The sequence below is a fragment of the Apaloderma vittatum genome, unplaced genomic scaffold (assembly GCF_000703405.1).
Source record: "Apaloderma vittatum isolate BGI_N311 unplaced genomic scaffold, ASM70340v1 scaffold59, whole genome shotgun sequence".
NCBI lineage: Eukaryota > Metazoa > Chordata > Aves > Trogoniformes > Trogonidae > Apaloderma > Apaloderma vittatum.
The window spans coordinates 1,904-22,104 of record NW_009735571.1 but is presented as its reverse complement, the minus strand read 5'-3'; the positions used below and the strand labels follow the sequence as shown (position 1 = coordinate 22,104).

Below are 20,201 nucleotides of genomic sequence, written 5' to 3'. Positions count from 1 at the left end.
CGTTTTCCAGTGAAACCACCTAGTCACTAGCACAAATTAATAAGCAATAAAAGCTGTGTGTCTTCCTCAATGTATTTAAAAAATTGCTTTCTCTGCAGGACAAACTCAGCTATCACATAGACTTTTATCCTTAACTCAAACTCCACTCAAACACTGAAACCTTAACTGAGCACTGTGGTCACTCTCAATTTTTTCTGGGAGTCAGTGTATCAGCCACCATCTGCATAATGAAAGCTGCACAGACTGCATGATAAAAAGTAAGAACATTGTGCTTGGTCAGATCACAAACAGCACCCTGTCCCAGCAGAGATCAGGAAATCAATTAACGATAAAACACATAAAGAGTAACAGTTAGCCAGTCTACCTAAGCATTCATCTGCTTAGAGACAAAGGATGTAGCTACACACAAAAATTTGCTTGGTGCTAACAACATCCTTCCCAACATCACAGTTTGCCTTCCTTTTACTTGCACATGTAAAACCATTTGCTGTAAACTGCACTGTAAACTCGCAATGTAAAACCATGTGCTGTGAACTGCACTGGTGTAACTAAAGTTAAAATAACTCCCTAGGAAACCACTGTACTGGGAAGAGAATTCCAGGTCAGAAACAGGGAAGCCTAGAATATTTATCTGGCTTGGTTGCAAAAGTCAAATGCTAGAAATTAAGCTTGTGTGAATGCGACAGGCTCTGAGCTGTGGGAACATCCAGCACAACTACTGTGGTACAGTTGTCCAAAGTCACCTGCACACTGAGCTTCACTGTTACCATAACAAATTCTCAGTTTCAGACAGCAACATAAGAAGCATCTTTCACGTGAAGACTTAGAAAACCTCTGTGGTGACTTCTTGTCTTCTGCATTAGCCATCAATCTCTCCTACCAAATTAAGTCATTTTCTGAGACTTACCTATGCAATCATTTTATTATCCATAACAATTATATTTATACGTTATATATGAAGTTCATTTTACATAAGCAAAGATTAAAACACTATACAACACACAAAGAGGTTAAAGAAATTATTTTTTATATTATTAAGTATACTAATACAATCATAGCAACTTTAGAAAAAGGCAAAAGACTGATTTACTTTTATCCAGCAGGGCATAGAAGAATTTAAACACCGCAAAGCGACAAGTCTGCTAGACACTGGCATATAGTGAGTTTGTAAAGCCAGTAGCTGAATCCAGGTAGCACTGCATACCAATACGTCAGAACAGATATCAGTATGTCCTAGCAAAGATGAAGGATCAAGTTAAGGTATGGATGTGTGCTCTCAAGACCCAACTCCACTACTAAAGTCAAGCTTTCCATGTAACGTATGATTTCTCCTGCTACACTGAGAGCCCAAAGTCACACTTTAATAACAACAGAAATATGTCAAGAATATCTATTACTGCAGTATTCTGGACAGTCTACCTTCAACTTATGCAATGTTTGTTCCACTTTGCAAACTTTCATCATGAGTTACTTCCACTTTTTTCATCAGTATCTCTCTGTTCCCAGGCCTTCACCATCATTATTGCAGCAGCACAAAGGCTTTTAATAGTTTTATGATGGTGGAGGCATAAATGAGAAAATTATTTGGATAAAAAGGGACAGATAAAACACTCCTAAGAGCTGAGGATACTGGGAAAAAAAACCTATTTGCACAGACATAAAATAGTTTATAGTATTATTTAAAAAAAGACAAAACTGAAATTAAATCAGTGTAGCACTTGGTAATTTTGTGCTGTGTTTCCTGGTTATCTTGGTAAGGCAGAAAGTGTAGTTACAGCTTTAGGTATTCCTCAGAAGGACCATCTACTCCAAGCACACAGGAAAGTACAATGTAAACTGGCAACTTACAGACGACTTTTTAATACTTCATTACGTAGATTATATTTTAAATAAAAGAAAATTAAAAGAAATATCAAAGCTGTTGTATAGCAGAGACCAGATTGTATCAAAACCCGTAGTGAACCAGAATGCCTAAACAAGGTCCTTAGAACCAATGTGTCTGTTGCCTTCAGGGAGGTTTTACATGATTGAAGAGATGAAGGAAAATTCCATCACTATTTTTGGAGGGAGGAGGGGGTGCCACCGTAATTTAGACAACAGTAAGAAAATGAAGGAGTGGAAGGTGCAATCCATAGAGAAGAACAAAAGCTAAGAGTCTTCTCTAATGCAACGGGACTGCAGATTATGCTAATTCGTGTAAAAAAGCAATGACTCCGCATTTCTCCTTGGGTGTTCTTCTGGATGTGCTCCATTCTAATTCAGTCTCAACTGCCACAATCCTAGGTTTTACAAACTCTGCAAAAAATTTGGCCTAAGAAACTTTACATAATCCCTAAAGTCATGACAAGCTGATGCAAACACGGGTAAATTTAAGGCAACTTTTGTTTTCTACCATCTAAACACAGGCTAAATGAAGATTGAACATGTTTTTTTCTACTATTTTATTTCCACCCTTTTAAATTTCTATGTGCCCTTACTTAATTAAGTTCAAGACCTAGAACCATGTAAGCATGAAGGGTAAATTCAGATGAAGATACTGTTTCAAACTGCCTACTGATTCTGAAAACCATATATTCCATTCAAGTTCTTCCTGGTATGCAGTGAGCTAGGTTTGTTTTAGGTTTTGCTTTCCTCTGAGGGATGGAAATCAGGATCTTGGTGTCCAATTCTGTTCCAAAGGTTGTATTTCACAGTCACAAAAAGCCCAGGGCGGGCTACAATATGGAGCAAGTTTAAGAGCATTTGGCAAATAAAAACAATAACTAAGAGATTTGTTTAAAGCACTTCAGAGAAGAATAACTACACTGACAGGATGAAACTATGCAGATATAAATGCAGTTCAGACTATTCTTGAGTGCATTTCAACTATAATCTAGTGTGGAGAAAACTGCTGCTGCCCGCTGACACAGCTTGGTCATTTACCTTCTTTGCCGTGCATCAGATGAATGCATCAGTTAAGGTTCATGTTCTACCTTGGCCTGTTTCAAATAGGACTTGAAGAAAATACTGTTTTCTTCATCTATAAGAGAAGTTATTAGTTTACCCAACAGCCACAGAAACAGGGATAAACTGAGAAGGGAGAAGCATGCAGTGCAAAAACAATTCATTTGAGAACTATGCCAGCACTTTTAATATTTTCATATATCTACCTCTGCAGAAGGTCACATGAAGGCACTCTCAGCATTACCTGTGTCTCCAAACTGTGAGCTTCTAGTTCAGCTGCTTTTCCTAGATGCTGAAAGCCACTCTGCCTTTTTATTCAGCTAAGCTTTATAAGTTCCTGATCTGAAAAGCAGAAATACGGTCTTTCAACTGAAAACAGATTTGCAGCAATACTGCACATACCTTCATACTCAACTCCTTGTAGCATCACAAACTGTCTGCAGTTTCAATGTCTTATAATCAGTCATGGCTACTCATTTATTTTTCCAAATAGATGCTTCCCTTCCCAGCCCTCCCAAGAAAGCAGATCTGAACTCCCATCTCTTTTACATCTTCTGTCAATTTTTTGGTTCTGTGTTTCTCCACAGTGCAGCCCACATTCCCTCAGTATCTTTATGAATCTTGCCTTAATCTCTGGATGTGAGGAAGCTTTAACAAAGATTTTCAGATTTCTTAGATACTGCACTTTAAACTAAATTAAAACTAAACCAAACTCTCCCTACTAGCTGGCCAACCATGCAGGTCTTTCACACAGGAAACTCAACATGGTTAATGATTTCTACTCTGATCTGACCCCCAAAACTTAAGTGTGAACTTAGGCATTTTTATTATGTAATAAATTACAAGGTAACAGAAGATACGCTACCAAATGTCAACTTAAAATACCTGTGAATCTCAAGTCAGAAGAAAGATAGTTATCTAGTTGCAATAGCTTTAAATCAGATTTTAAGTTTCTGAGGAAAACAACTGTTCTGTATAAGTCTACGAGCAGGATCTCACAGTACTGAGTATGTAAACAGTACAAGTAAAGGATTAAAAAGAGAGCTATGGATTTTTTTTCTTGCAATAAACACCACATACTCTATTTCCAAGTGATCCTTTGCATTATTCTAAGCCAGTGCTACAACAACACTTATTATGCATTGAAGAACAGTTACTTAGCCTAGAGTAACTGCAGCTCTTTGAGATGTGTTTTCTACAGATTTTCAAAATTCCGGGTTCTTATGGACAGTAACACCTGCTGCAGCATGCACTTTTTTCCCCCTACAGCTGAAAATCTAAGAGGACGTAACTAGAAAGGGGGAAGAAGAGTTAATCATGCTCGATATAGAAATAGCCAGAAACAGTAGAAACAGGTAAGGAAAGCAGGAGGACACAGAGAATTCTGTGACCAGCAGGGTTAAGTATTCCTACATAAAAGAGTATTAGACTGCTGCTAGGGTCAAACAACAGAATTGTGAGCAGTACCTCAGGAAGGCAGAATCATTCAATACGTTATTTCTGTTCTGTATTTAGGTAAAAGACAAATAATGGTCCTATCATTAGATGAGAATGAAAAGCTTCCCACTGACAAAAAGTCAGGAAGACATAAAAAACAGCTGCTGAAATAAACACTTAATAAATCAACAGATTAGGATAATTTTCATTCAGTAACTTTAAAAGAAGGCTGAAGAGCTCTCTGCAGTTTTAATGCTGCAAGTCTTTGACCATGTGCACGTGGGTTAGGAAGAAGCTAGCACTGTGATTATACTGAGAAAGGGTAAACAAGGACTCCAAGACATAGGGAATGAATTAATGCCACTCAGAATGGGATTATGGGAACAATTAAATTCAAAAGTAACTTTTTTTTTTAAATCAGTGATAACACCATTGTTGATATAATATACTTGAGAGTTCTGCACAGCAAGTGACTTAATAGGATACAGTAAAACATTCTTATTAGGAAAAATGAAGTAGAAAACATACACAGAACACATGGAGTAAAAACTGGCATGACGTTTAAATGCAGATTGAGAACTGTAATTTCCATATGATAAATAATGAGGACATGTCACTGGTAACAGGTATTTTTTTCCCCTCTTTCATCCTTAAAACTTAGCACCCTTTGAAAAAAGGTGTCTTCTACAAGCAGGAAAAGACAACTCATCTACAACCCAGCCTTATCTTCAAGAGGACAATCACAACTAGGATCCTGTTGAGCCTTCCTGGCATTATGAAAAGACTGTAGATGTCCTTAGTAGAAAGTTCAGATACTTTTTACAAGCCAGATGCACTGACAAGTTAGCTCAAGAGATCAGAACCAAAGTACATGATCCTGCCAGGAGGTTCAAAAGGCAAGAAAAGCGCACAGAACCTGAAACAATGGACCAGAAGTGCTGAGACTTGCAAAAAGACAGAAGACAAGCTTCCAAACCCCTTTCTAAGTTGAAGCAGTACTGGAAATAAAATCTTTCCTCTTCCACTTCATGGATACTTGCCATACATCTCCACAGGTGTACAAGTTTTTCTTTTACTTCAGGAGTATCTTATAAAAAGTGTGTTTGAAAAATGAAAAGGGAATGAGTATCTCAAACTGGGTAATATATTCTTTTGTGAACATCCAGAGGATACCTGAGCCTAAGATAATTCAGGCTAACCTCCTTAACCTTGAGAATCTAAGTGGCATCACCAGACATGCAGCACACACAACAGAATATTCACTTAAGAGTAACATACATACAATGAAGTTTCACCTCACCACCATGGGTTGTAAGAAAATTAATTAGTCTCTGAGCTGTTTTGGAACACAGAGCAGAAAAGCACACAAAGTACTGACACAGAGGAAGGATGCAACAATTCGATACTTTCAATAATTTGAAGAAAAAATGCAATTATATTCCACAGCAATAGATAACTGCATTAAAACCCAACAATTAGGCTAACTAAAGCTATGCAAACTTTCTTACACTTTAAGTGACATAATTTACTACATGTTGTTATAAGCAAGACTGTGAAACTCCTACAATCATAATCATCTAATTCTTCCATAATTTATTAATTTCCTTTGAAAATGATGAGAAAATAAGGAATGTAATTTAAGCATGCCAAAAGCAAACTATTTACAGAAGACTGATCCACAAATAGCTCTATTTTCTGCACTAACTTAAATTTGCCAGAGCTTCCAATTTATTGCTTCATACCAAACAGTGGGGGAATTGTTTTTAACTATTTTGATTTTACAACATGCAAACTAAATGTCTCAAATGTAAATGAGATAGCCCAAAACAGATGTTGTCAGATGAAAATATTTACTTAACATCACTGCTTCAGTGTACTTTACGAACTTCATACGACTCCTCTTAATAACCAGATTCAATTTCATAATACCACGCCATTCTCTCAAAAGCTTTTGGAGGAAAGTTTGAAACAAAAACTGCATAACTGAAAGTAAAATTAGTAAGGTTAGAAATTAGACCCTAAAGAGGAAAACACTACGTTGTACAATACTGAAAACCAATCAAAACTTTTTATAAAGTTCTAGATGCCAGAACAAAGCTATGCTTTAAAAAGCATTCTTCACTACTTCACCAGAAGGATTAGAACACTGAAACAGCCATCCCTGCAGTTAAAACTCAAAATACTCCATTTTTAATTTTGTTTGTTTGGGGCTTTAGACTGTCTTACCTAACAGATGTTAGATCAAAGCCTCACAAGATGCTCAGCAGATGATAAAAGGTACGTTGTCACTTGGGCAACTATTTACTTTGAAAATGGCCAGCCAATTTTTTGGCCAAATTTAGAATAGCTAAATTACTTCAGCATGATAAAGGCTTCAGGCTCTGGCAAGAATGGAATGAAGTCCCCACCAGAAACAGCCAACCACTCCCACTCTCTAGCAACTGATCTAAGTTGATCAGCTGGCACGAATGAAAGCTTCAATGGCAGCCGGCAGGTGAGGCTGTTAAGGAACTGTGTCACTCCTGCAGAGAACGAGCTGGGCTTTGCAGTGGCACTTTGAGTCAACTCTTGAAAGGAATTCCTTTGACTATTCCAACTGTAGACCAGCCTAGAAAACTGACTGTAGGGGGTTTATTTATTTTTAAATAAATGAATCTTCTAGCTTAAGGTTGATAAGGAGCAGAGTGCCTTCCCAAGCCAATGCTGCTTTCATTCAGGCCACTTGCTAGTTTCTTCAGATGCTACTGCAATAGTCAAAACAAAAAGAAAAAAAATGCATCCAGCACCTTATAAAAATTTAAGCAACCTCGATAAGATCTGGAAAAATTGCCTTTTTTTTTCAAAAATAACCAATCCAAACCCATGAGTCAGTATATTAATAAATTACCTGAAACATTATTACAAGTAGTTTTGATTAACAGTTAAGTCTCCTTTGTCCGGACAACGGCTTTAGGGAAGAAAAAAAAACCCAATAAGTTTAAAATTCTTTCAAATTGACAATACTTACAGGATCAGAAACATACAAACCGAGTTTGTACATTTCACTATCATGTATTTTTCCAAAAGGAATGCTACTTTGTATGGCATGTTTGAAGAAGAAACCTATAAACATGCCAACAGAAACATACTTTTTGAACAGGTAAACTGCTAAAGAGTAATGTGAACTGTGCATGTAATGGCTCCTTTTGTTATACACAATGCAGTATTTTATTACAAACTGCCAACAAAAGGAGTCGACTACTAGAAAGCTTTCTCAGGTTTAATTTCCTTTCAAGACCAGAAGACTGAAGCCAGAGTGCAGGTGAGAAAGGTATCTCTTTGCCAGTGCCTAACACATAGATAATATTTGATACAGCTTTTTGTTTTGAAAAGCTACTCTGAAGAAAGTTGCAGCTATGACTAACCAATACCCTTCATTTCTCCACAAGACAACACTAAGTGCAATGAGGAGGAATATGAGCTCTAATAATCATCCTACAATAAAATAAGCTCAGCCAAGACTTTCAAGAACAAATTCAGCACAATGGGAGTCTCTGCGTATGTATGCCTGGTAGAAGCATAATTACTGGACATTTTTCAAAAAAAGCTGTACATGTACTGGACAAAGCCACTAGCTTTGTATTACGCTTGTGATGACTTCCTATATAAACAAAATGTAGGATCTAGCTAAAGACATTTTCTCCTCTCACACACTCACGAGAACAGTAAAGCTGTCCTCTGCTCCTTACATGGGAAGTAAGGCTTGGAAGATCAACCCTCACATTGTGGGCTGTAGCTACCAAACCTAAAACCCAACCCACAGCTTTCACAGCTACGCCGCTAACGGAGCAATCTGTGTCACTTGGACTTCAGATAATAACCAATCATCTCTGACTCAAGATTAGGAATATGTTCTTTTTTATTTTTGCCTCAGGCAGAAAAGTTTTGTGCTAAATGAAAACAAAAAATACAGCCTGACTCTATTTGTTAGGGAAGGAAGTGCATTATCTGGGCTGAGGGGGTGAAAAAACATGGAAACCCATCTTACCTTGTTTCAAAGCTTGTTGGCAGTTTGCAGAAAAGAGGAATCAAGTAGCCTCTCACCCTTCAGCTTTAACTTCTCTCATTTGGCTGTCCCTTCCACATACCTCCCTCTTTCAAACTATATTTGCATATCAGAAGAGCAATGCATTTTTGATTGCAAGGGGTTTTTTTATAATTTCATTATCTGCTTCTAACTGTGTATTTACTATGCTTATTGTATTATATATTTATTAGAATACTGTAAGCAATTATAAATAAGAAGGGGAGGTACATCACTAAAAAAAAAAAAAAATACTATCTCAGACAACTTCGATATAGACAAAATACCAGATGCATATGGAAAAGACAATGAAGATCAAACAAGATAATTTGGTTTGATTCTGTTAGAAGCAGTTTTACATTGATCATTACTTTGGAAAAGTGAGTTTCTTGTACCATAAAGGAGGGACAAATGAAATTCTCTCCAAATTTAGGGGATGGCAGTTTTAATACCTTCCAGTCCATTTACTCTTCCTAGCCAAGTAGAAAAACGTCACTATAAATCTCTACCCTGTCTTTAATACAGCCAGGTGTGTACAGCTATTCGCTTCAGGCAACAGTTTCTGCTATTCATCTACTGCTTCTGTCCATTTAATTGCATTTAACATATCCCATTTAGTCTCTTCCCTTCCCACGTGAAATTTCTCACAGGAAAAATACAGATAAAGAATGCTAGATGGAACTCCCTTGCATTCTCTTATGAAACCCCTTTAAAATACTCTCAAGTACCATGAATAGACAAATTAACAAACACAGCAGGCTCAACTTTTTCACGTCTTTTCTTGGTTCCCCTCTCTTTTTCCTTTCTTTCTTCTCAAGTTTCTGCTTTGTTACTCCACAAGCAATAATACGAGCTACATGATTTTATATCAAACACAAATTTCAGAAATAAGTTCTGATCTTCTCTGTATTTCATATTAGCCACAGGGCCCTTTTTCCCCAAAAGTTAGGTTCTGACATCTCACTTTAGCTGTATTACCATGCACAATACACGGTTTTTGTTACTGATGCCTATATCCCGTGTCCTCACAGGTAACACGGTTGACAGACACTAACCAAGACTCTCTAGGATCAATGGAAATAGAAAATTTAGGAATCAAGAATACCGAGCAAAGCAAATGTTGAGAGCAGCACACTCATCTGTTTGGTGCTGCTGCCTACAAGCCAATGAGGAGTAAGCAAGCTTCTCTAGGTCTGGGTAACTTTGCCTTGGTAAGTCCCCAATATAGAATTCACTTCCAAAACAAAAGAAATCGAAAAAAAACCTACCACAGCTTATTATTTTAAACTCAAATTTTAAATTCCAAAGGGAAAGCAAGCTTCCTGACACAGAATATATCAATATCAATAACTATATAGGTATTATTCAGCAGTTTCTCTAGGCATTTCTCACTTAGCATTGCATTCTTCTCACATACTTAAATAGGCACACAATAAAAAACATTTATGTTTTACTTAAACATTTACTCTTCGGTATCTTACTGAACCAGAGCCTCGCATCACATTATTATAGTAAAACAGCAATTCCCACGATACTTTGTGCAACACTTCCCTGCCGAATCACCTCTGCTGCTCACTCTGCCCCTCATAAATAGCTGGGGCACAACCCCACAATCATGAGATCAAATGGCTCCTGGTACAGCAAAATGTCTTGAACCTCAACTGTCTTGTATTCTTTATTTTAGGTGGCTACACCCTGAAATTTGAAATGCATTATATCAAATCTGCCAAAAACACAGGCATGTTTATTTTTTCTCATGTGAAGAAACACCAGTTTTAAGAAAATAGCCTCTCTGCTTACAGAGATAAAGCACACTGTGAAGTTTATCATTAACAACTTTACAGTCTGAAACATAATGCATAAGTAATACTGGAAATTCACATATGTTCTTAATCACAGCCTCCATTTTGATATTTACATGCTTGTTTCACTTCCGCTTACATGAGTTTCATATGTGATAGTTACACTGACATTAAATCAGTAGGCAACGGATTTAACAAAATGGGATGAAAAACAGCACCTCAGGAGGTCTGAAAATTTTCAGCAGAAAAAAAAAATCTGTATCAACAGAAATATACACATTTTCCATTAAAACTTCATCTATTCAGGACTGGGAAGATCAGGCTATGCTAATGATACTGCTGCCTTAGAATAGTAGTTGATAGTCAGATTTCCCTCTTCTCAATTTAGCATGCAGTTCTTTAGGGTGGTAGACATAAGCATGCTAAACATTGTATCAGAAGTGCTGTTACCTAACATGGCCAGCTGGGAGTTACAGGAGCTTGAAAGAAGCAAGGTGGGACTATGTTCTGCCATTACAGTGGTTTCTAATGCAATGGTAGTTTCAAATAAAAACTATCATCAGTGTGTTTAACCCACTGTATTTTCTAGGCTTCCGCAGCAAGACACCGTTATGATTACGAACATTTAAACCAACCACATGCAATAATAAAAAGCAATTTTCTGCAAAAAGAGTAAAATAAATACCTGCAGGACTGCCGGCATTTTCTCCTTGATGCAGCTGAATACCCGCAGAATCTATAGAGTTTACTGTAACTGTCTGTAGATTTGGCAATTGAGCAGTGCTTAGACTAACTGGAGTTGACGTCAACGCCCCACCCGCTGCAACTTGACCAAGAGTGAGAGTCTGCACGGGGGTTAGAGTTATTTGTTGACCAGGTGCATTCTGAATTTGCAAGTTCTGCAAGTTTTGAACTCCTTGCACTTGAAATGTCTGCCAGGTTATCTGCCCGGAAGGGGTCACAGTTTGTGCCTGAATTAAAAAAGTTCCAGGGTTCAGCTGCAGCTGAAGATTTTGAAGAGCCTGCTGAGATATACTTTGACTTGCTTGCACACCGTGGATTGTCTGTTGCGCAATACCTTGTACGATCTGGGCTTGACTGGTTGGCTGCTGAGACTCTTGAAGCTGTATGTGTTGTACAATTGGCTGTGCTGTGGAGACCTGAATATTCTGAGCCTGCGTGTCATCAGCAACTGATGTCTGGATGTAATTTCCCTGAAGATCAGAACTATGAACTTGACCACTAGTTGTGGTCAAGTTGTTTGCATTTTGTTCCAATATACTTGAACTGTCTATGGTAACGGGCAATTGTGATGAAGATGACGTTGGCACAAATAAGTCATTATCAGTGGCGGTTTCTGTAATTTCAGGAGAAACTTGCTCACCAGTCCTCTCAGAAGTATCTGAACTATCCATGGCCTGTCCAGTATTTATCAAGTGCCCATCAGCGTTAATGCCTGCTGTCATGGTTTGAGAACCACTGCCGAGTCCCAGAGAATCTAGATCAACACTATTGATGGGTACAAAAGTTATATTTCCTGGCAGTCCAAGTGGGACGTTAGCAACGACTTGTGCTTGGCCAGGGAAAGACGAACCACCAATTGCAACTCCCTGAACCTGGACTTGACCAGACTGTGATAAGATATTCTGAATATTAGCCGAAGGTGTTCCAGAAGCAATGATGGTTTGATTAGAGCCAGGAATGATCTGAATTTGACCAGTTTCTTGATTTATACTGCTATTATCAGACGAGGCTGCAAAGCCAAGTTGAACCTGCTGACCATCCGCTGTCTGGATCTGGGGTATTACTTGGTATTGTACGTTAGACACTGTACCATTCGACGAATCTGATCCTGGTGCAACAGAAAAGATTTGTTGATTTTGCAAACTTTGAATAGGAAGGACATACTGCCCACTTGAAGTTACTGTGGCAGCACCTGGAATCTGCACTATATTACCAGCTTCGTCCTTTATAGTGGCAGGAGCTGCAGACAAGACCTCCCATCTATTTGGAGTTCCTGCTAATTGCACAGAAGACAAATCCCCCGTCTGAATAAAAAGAAAAAAGAAAAGACAAAATTAAAACAAGAGACATACAGAATGCATGTTACAACAGTCATGCAGTTCAACACTACAGTTTGATACGCTACTGGAAAACATGCCGTGCAGCCCATATGAACAACAGCAACTGGATAAGAACTATGAAGTACAGATTTTGTAAGTGAGCTAATGCCTAAATCAGGGTAACCAACCTGTGGGTCGTGAGCTGCATGTTGCTCACAAGCGGGTCAAATGCAGCTCCTGTGCCATGGCTATGTCAGGTGACCAGCAGCAGGGTTATTCTGGTGGGGGGACTGCTGGGTAATCCAAATCCCTGGCTGTGGGAAGAAGGGAGCTGGCAGGGGCTGCTGGAGCTGTCATCACCACGTTACCCTGGGACTCAGCTACACTTTTTACCTAGCCCGGCACCTTTCACACAGAAGCGGAGGAATTGCCGTAAAGCCAGCGTCACCTCTATCTCCTGAAGCTCCACTGCCTTTCGACTCTGTGTTATATATGGTGCAGATGTGCATGTGGTTACACTCTGCAGCACAGAGTGTTCAGGGGTGACTTAGTCACGTGGTTGAAAAGATTGGATAGCCTCAGTTTAAGTTACACATACTACAAAGTCCTAGTATTTATAAGCTCGTATGAGTTACAAGCTTGTACGAGGGAAGAAGGGCTCTCAACTAGAGACTTTTACGCTGAAATCACAGTTGGATTAGTGATGCATCCATCAGGGGAAAAAAAATAAAAAATATAGATCTATCTTCCTTAAGTCAGAACAATAGATATGGTCAGTGTTTCAGAACAGATCCCCAGATGGCTACAGATTAAAGAACCTGAGGACTGATGTAATATGCTTTTGCTTCTTATTCAGTAAAGAAAAGGTAAATTGAACTTACCTTTCTTTACCAAAGCAAGCTTTTTCAGAATAGAGTATTAAGAATTAGATTTAACATCCTGCAATGCTTAGCACAGACTTGTGTAGTCAACCAACTTGGTATTGTAAATAAACATCAATCTAAAAAAGATATAGTTAAGTCCCTCTTTATCTCTTTTACAGCACTACAGTAATCCCATGAAGTAACTTAATACTTGCAACAAGTAAGTAACTTGTCATACAAATTATGTCTGTGAAACAAATTTTGTCCGTTTGGCAGAATCCACAGGACATCAAAAGAGAAGCTCTGTTTTGTCCCTCTGCATTGATCCTCTGATCGCTCTGGGTAGGGAAGTTACCAGAGCGTGTCGCAGCTTCCTTCGGATGCTGCACTCTGACTTCCTTTCGAATACAACCTGGATATGCAAAATAGAGCACACAGCTTATTCTTCTCTAACATGGCTTTGAGACTTAGCCCGCATGAATCCCATGCCATGCATCCGAGTGAATTCAGTTCACAGTGTAGGCTGGAACTTCACTAGTTTCACTTTCTTACCCAACACTGGATTACCCTGACACTCATATCTACATGTACAAGAAAAAAAAACTTATTTAAGTGTGAGTAGATACTAAAACATAACAGTTTTACTGTGCTTGGCAAACTTTATTTCCAATAAAGAAACACAAATCTTGGTTCTAAATTCTTCTCAAGAGCTGTACAAATAATAATTGTGAGTAGAAACAAAACAAAAAAAAAGAATGCTAGCCACCTTTTGCCCTTACAGACATATATAATCTGTCAGGTAGTTTATTAGTAAATAGATACAGCATCACTAGAACAAAACTAATTTTATGGCCCTAATGCTTCACAGATCAGAAACAGAAAAAGGAGTAATGGTAATTCCATTTCATTATTTCCTTTTCCTCTTATACTGATTAACCTTTCATTTAAAGAACATATTGAAATACTTTAGTCTTTCAATTTTATAATTTATGAGATTAGAAAAAATTACACAATATTCCATATCACAATCTAGAAAAAGACAAAAAATTCCATTTTCCTCTGCTACCACATTAGCTTAGTACTCCTGTGTTCAATATTGTTTACACACAGGTACCAGTTGCTGAAATGCTGCTACGAAAATTAATAACTACTCAATTCACTGGTATATAAATACTTTTTAACTGAAGGTTTTATAAAGTATCAAAAGAGCCATAAAAGTCATAGGTAAACATCAGCCAGAAAATACCAAAAAGTAAAAATACGATTGTTCTAGGTTTAATGTGTTTCCTTACAAGATAAATGTGTAATGTAATGTGCCAGTAGCATCTGTTAGAACAAGAGAAATAAAAAGTAATGGGAACCATTACGAGTTTGATATAATTTCTCAACCATTTAAGACTATGTACAAGAAAATGTTGAATGTTTAGGCTATAACTCAACTGATCTAATACATAATAGTATGTCTATGCCTACTCATGCAAAATACACATGAGTATCCTGCACAGAAATAGTTCAAAGAGAACCTGTCTGCTTCATGATACGGGAATGACCTATGTTACTCTTATCCCCAAACATAGGTTTATTTCCACATCGCCATTCACTGTCCTCTGCCCCTTTCACATCGAGCACACATCTCACCTTTTCATGATCTAGGGGAATCTTCCCTCAAATCCTGTTCTGTGAGGGTTTCAGCTCAAGAGCCGCTCTTTGAGTACATGTTCAGGGCAGCCATGCATGCAGATATGAAGCTGCTGCGACACACAGCCCATGCAATGCCTGTTATTCGCATGTTGATCATACAGCTGGCTATATCAGACACCACCAGATGAATCATGAGAAGGGAGGGGCAAAAAGAGGGTGAGGCTTTCAAGGAGCTATCTGGAAGCTATCAAAATTACTAGTAGTAATACATGAAAAAAACCTGTATGTAAAGAATACTTGACAATAATCTCTAACCTCAACTGGTCATCAACCTGTCATAACAAGCTTGACTGTTACACCTTTTCTCAAAGTCTGCTGAGCTAACAGGACATTTCTTGGACTCCTTTTCCTACTAAAAAGAGTAGTAACATTTCACTGCATCCTCAAGCAATTGAGCATTGTTGTAGTAACTCGTTCTACCACTGATGTACGAGCAGCAATATCTACAGCCTGCTTGCTTACTGATCTTTACAGTGCAGTCTGAACAGACCAGTTTGGTGGCTGTCCCTCAACCATCTGAGAGAAATACTCAGAAGGCAGAGATAAAGCAACTCTTCCCTTCCTTATCAACCAATACTCAGACAGCAGTTATTCGGAAGCTGCTCCTTTAAGAGAAGGCTGGACGGTTGCAATGCAAGAGCTGTGTCAAGAGGAAGGGACAAACATCTGAAGAAAGTTCAGCACTAGCACCACTCAGCCAAGAAGGAGAGAACAGGAAGCAATAGGGAGTTCACTGGAAGCAGTATCAGGAAATAAGAGAAAGAGACAGGAACAGAGCAAAGGGAGTAGCTGCCACAAGGCATAGGAAGAATTAAAATCAAATGATACATTCACCTGAAGAAAGGTCAAGTACCACCAAAGAGTGGAAGCAACAACCGCTGTTCAGCCTGTCTTTTGATTCTTTAACAAGGCTTGTATAATTTCCAGCTGGTCAAATAAAGAGATTGCTCTGAGCTGAAATTCTCATCCCTGAAGAATGAGAGGTCACGACAAATAAAAATCTAGTAAAGGTCTTGTTCAGTTCATTTGGAGAAAATTAAAGCAACATTAACTGAAATGTGAAGGGCAATAGGAGAAACACAAACAGAAGGTAGAATATCTTTTAAAAGTGGTCTAAACCATGTTGAGCGATGGGACTTGGCTTGAAAAAAAAAAAAATCTTTCATCAAAGCAAAATTGAAAACGGAAGAAACATCGCTCTAAGAACTGATGTGTGCATTGAGGGCACCTGCACTTCAACACATCAAATGTGATCAACCGGACACATGCCATTAGCAGCTTATTGCTAAAGAACTACCAAGCGCTTACCTGTGCCGGCCTACTGTGGTGTGCTTTTTGCTGCACTTTTCAGAAAGCCACTGTTGCCCCATTTAGTCCTGGAGCAAAAGGATCAGCAAAACGAGCAGAGGTGGACAGATAAATGAGTCATGAGCTGCTAAACATTTAAAAATCACATACCTAATGAAGATTGGCCACTGCCTCATTCAAATTGTTGTTTTATGAAAGAGTTAAGGTTTTAATGCATGAGTTTAATACTATGTGTTTAACAAGCTACAGTAAATGATCTGTGCATTCTTAGGTCATTACAAATACAAGATAAAATGCACTTGCCTCAACTCTTTCATTAAGGTATGAGCTAACACATTCTATCTTGTATTTGCCATAGGTTAAAAACACATTCAACATCAGTCACTGTGGTTCAGCCAACACAGAGCTGCTTGTTATGGCGAATAAATTCTGTTGAAAGTTTCAGCCCTCTGCCAGTAAAGCCACTCAGTTCAGAGAAATACATTTGCCCAAAACAAAAGTTTACAGAGCCAAAGAATATTTCAGGGAAAAAAGTATTATCTGGGGCTGCTTAAAATGTTATTTTAAAAGACAATTCTACTTCGGTGAAACATATCTAAAATTTAACTGTGTCTCATTTAAGGAACATCTACATTTTTTTGCTTGAAATGGACAACTGGACCCAAAAGTTCAACACCTTGTTTTTAATCAGCAGAAGTTCAGAACCCCTCTATATCAGGCCTACACAACATCCCTGACATAAGTAGAAAGCAAGATGCAGTATTAACGAATGAAACATAGTATGTCTATTAATCTCTATGTAACTGCACAACAAACTAGAATTTTGCATAGAAGTTTGTGTGAAACGGTTCATTTTCCTCGTGCCTTCAACTCGGGTGCTGAAGGCTCTACCAAATCATCAAGAAGGGGAAGAAAGAGGAACTGGGGCCAGTCAGCCTCAACTTGATCTTTGGGAAGGCAGTGGAGCAAATAACCTTGAAAATAACCTTGAAATAACAAAAAGAAAGAAGAAATACAACCTTCAAATAACCTGGGGGGGAGGACACAGACACGGTGATCAGCCTAGACTTAGGAAGGGGAAACAGTGCTTAATTAACTAATGCAACAACCTTCTGCGGTAAGATGACTGGCTTAGTAGATGGAGTTAGGCAAGAGATATAATTTATCGCTACTTTAGTCAGGCTTTTCACTCTGTCCCCCATAACATAATTTAAAAAATATTTTTTTCCCTTCTTTTACTGTAAGAGTGATCAAACACGGGAACAGGCTGCCCATGGAGGTTGTGGAGTCTCCACCCTCAGAGATATTCAAAACCCAATGGACAAAGTCCTGAGCAACCTACTCTTGTCGACCATGTTTTGAGCAAGGGAGGTTCGATCCCGATCTCTCTCCAGAGATCCTTACTAGCCTCAACTGTTCTGTGAAATCTTAGATTTCTTACTAATATTTAAATATCAGAAAACTTTTCAGTTTATGCTGTCTTTAAATATGGAAATGTTTTAAAACATGCATTTTCTTACTTTCTCTAAAACTGGAAAGAGAAATAATAAATATTTTTTTAAGAAAAACCTTAAAGCACCTGTAAAAGAGCTTCCAAACTTCATTCTGAGCCAGAGAGGAAGACATAATTTGAATGAGAAAATAAATAAACAAACAAATATTTTAAAAGGTGAACTTCTGGACAGCAGCAGGGGAAACATGTTAGGCACTACAATCCACCCGAAACTTCTCCATTTCAGAAAAATAGAAAACAGAGAAGCAAGACAATCCCAAGCACATTCTTCTGTCGCAGCTGAACACATTCTGGTGCATCTGTTCATGTCCAGGAACTTAGCATGAGGAAGCTGTATTATCATCCATAAAGGAGAAAATGGATGTCAGAATGACTTTGAGCTTCCTCAAAACCACCACACAGGCCAGAGAACTGAGAAGGATGTATAACTCTGACATATTTTTGCCTAGTAAAAAACATGATATTTAAAATATTCTCGTATTTCTCTATCCTGTCAGCACCAGCCCTATCTCCTCCTAAACTGTGGTTAAGCTAGTTGCATCTCAGACAGTTAATGTTCTAAGGCATAAACAAACTGGAATTCTAGATTTTCATTAAGTTCTGTGAGGCATTAATACTCAATTTTAAAGCTCAAGACACACCAAAACACTTCAACCTTAATTTGTAAAAGATACAAAAAAATGCTTTTGTCTGCAGTTGAGAAACAATACTAATTTTCCCCACGTTGCTAATTATTGATCTCTCCAAATGCTTTCCACATATTGTTGGTAAGCTTGTTTTTAGGGAGTTTGCTTGCTTTGTTTTTTAAAAGACTAAAGGATCAGTGGAGCCTGCAGCAAAGTAGATGCAACTACATACCACAACTGGGGCAGTCACTTCTGACAGCTCCCATTCTTCGGTGGCTGTCAGAGTCAACAGTTTTCTCAGCCAATCTGCCACTTTTCTCAATTCATTCACCTTCCAGTCCTCCTGCCCCACACTCCCGTCAGTCTGCATCCTCACCTACCCCAGTCGCCCTCACCTATCACCCAGCACAACCAGAAGAATGGCCCCGTGGGAGCACAATAGTTAAGAGAGTGTCTTTAGCTCTGCATTGCAATGAAGGAAGGGAACGTGAACAACTGGTTATCGTCTCAACTTTGTAGCTTCTTAGTCATCTGATCATGCAACAATCATACAGCTGGCCATCACGACTTTGTTGGACCTAAATGCTAGAATCTGCTTCCTCTTCTGTTTTCTCCCCTATGCAGAGCTGTCATCTTCTGCTTTGCTTATCCTTTTCACCTAATGCTAAAATCTTTGCAGATGTTTAAACTGGAATGAAACTTCAGTATTTATAACTAAATGCAAAGGAAATCTGTCAACAACAAACAGTGAAAAAGCAAGATCCAAACTAAAACTTCTCAGACTTTAAAATCCCAAGAGAAAGACAGACCTCCAGAGAGGTCAAAACAAATGAGCTGTCATTCTAGGTCAGGCAGGAGCACGTAGGATCCCAGCAGGGCTTTCACACGTACCAGGAGGCAGCAATACTTGAGGGAAAGTGTCCACAGCAAGTGTTTGAACCAAGCACGGATGCAGTAGTACAGCAACCAAGGAAAAGGTTCTCAAATGAGCAAACTCAAGGCCATCTATATTAAAACCAAACATCAGCATACTGGTGTTGGGTGAGCGTAGGCTGAATAAATTAGTGTCAAAGCCTAATTTGAAAGACTGCAATCTCCATCAACTCACAAAGATGAGATCAGCAGTAACGCCTGCTAATATTTTGTATTCCAAACGTAAATGTAGCTCTAACCAGTATCCTGGGTCGAGTTGAAAACCTTGTGGACTAGAGATACCCTGTCCAGGATGGAAAGGAGTAGAGGGTTCAGTTTAGTTCTGTCAATTGTTTTCTTCATTTGCTTTCCATACCAAGCAGTCGTCACTTTCATTAGACTCTATTTCCACATCGATTCTTTCAGGGGCATAAAAGTGGTGTCCACTCAATCAGCAGCCTTGGATTCAGACACCAACATGGAATCACAGAGTAATTTCTGTTGGAAAGGACCCCTGAAGGTCATCTGGTCCAACCCCTGGGCTCAGAGCAGGACCAACTAGATCACAGTAAGCACAATCGCATTTGCTCCAGCTCTTCCCCAAATCCCAAACAGGCAATATTCCCTGCGTTCCTACGGGAGTTTCGGTTTTGCTGTTGCTTTTAAATCACACTGCTGGCCTCTCGGGGAGCAGCTGCAGCATACCATTTCTGCCAGGAAAGCAGTGTGCAATAACTGGCTAGCCTAGTACACCGGCTCCAGCCCTGCCAGCTCCTACCAAGCGAATGTCAATAAATAACAAAATAACCCCCAAAACATAGCACTGCCATTCTTACACGTGCAAGCTCTTCAGACGCTTCTCAACGGCAATGCCTAGTTTAACTTCTGCTGTCCATCTATACAGCTTGAGAGTTCAACCAGACGTTCAGCAGTCAGAACTGCAACTCAAGGATACAGAAGCTATCGGCGA

The 20,201-nt window shown here is 38.8% G+C and overlaps 1 protein-coding gene across 1 annotated transcript in view; it reads right to left on the bottom strand.

The window, feature by feature from the left end:
* The window catches only part of SP3 (Sp3 transcription factor), a 30,483-nt gene extending 11,794 nt beyond the window's left edge, over positions 1 to 18,689 (bottom strand). The window contains exons 1-4 of the mRNA XM_009876610.1: positions 18,552 to 18,689; positions 13,527 to 13,583; positions 12,702 to 12,828; positions 10,931 to 12,301 (exon numbers count right to left, since the gene is read on the bottom strand). Coding sequence (XP_009874912.1) covers positions 10,931 to 12,301; positions 12,702 to 12,828; positions 13,527 to 13,583; positions 18,552 to 18,689 — 1,693 coding nt within the window. The remainder of the gene's footprint in view (positions 1 to 10,930; positions 12,302 to 12,701; positions 12,829 to 13,526; positions 13,584 to 18,551) is intronic.
* Between the last annotated feature and the right edge of the window lie 1,512 nt (positions 18,690 to 20,201).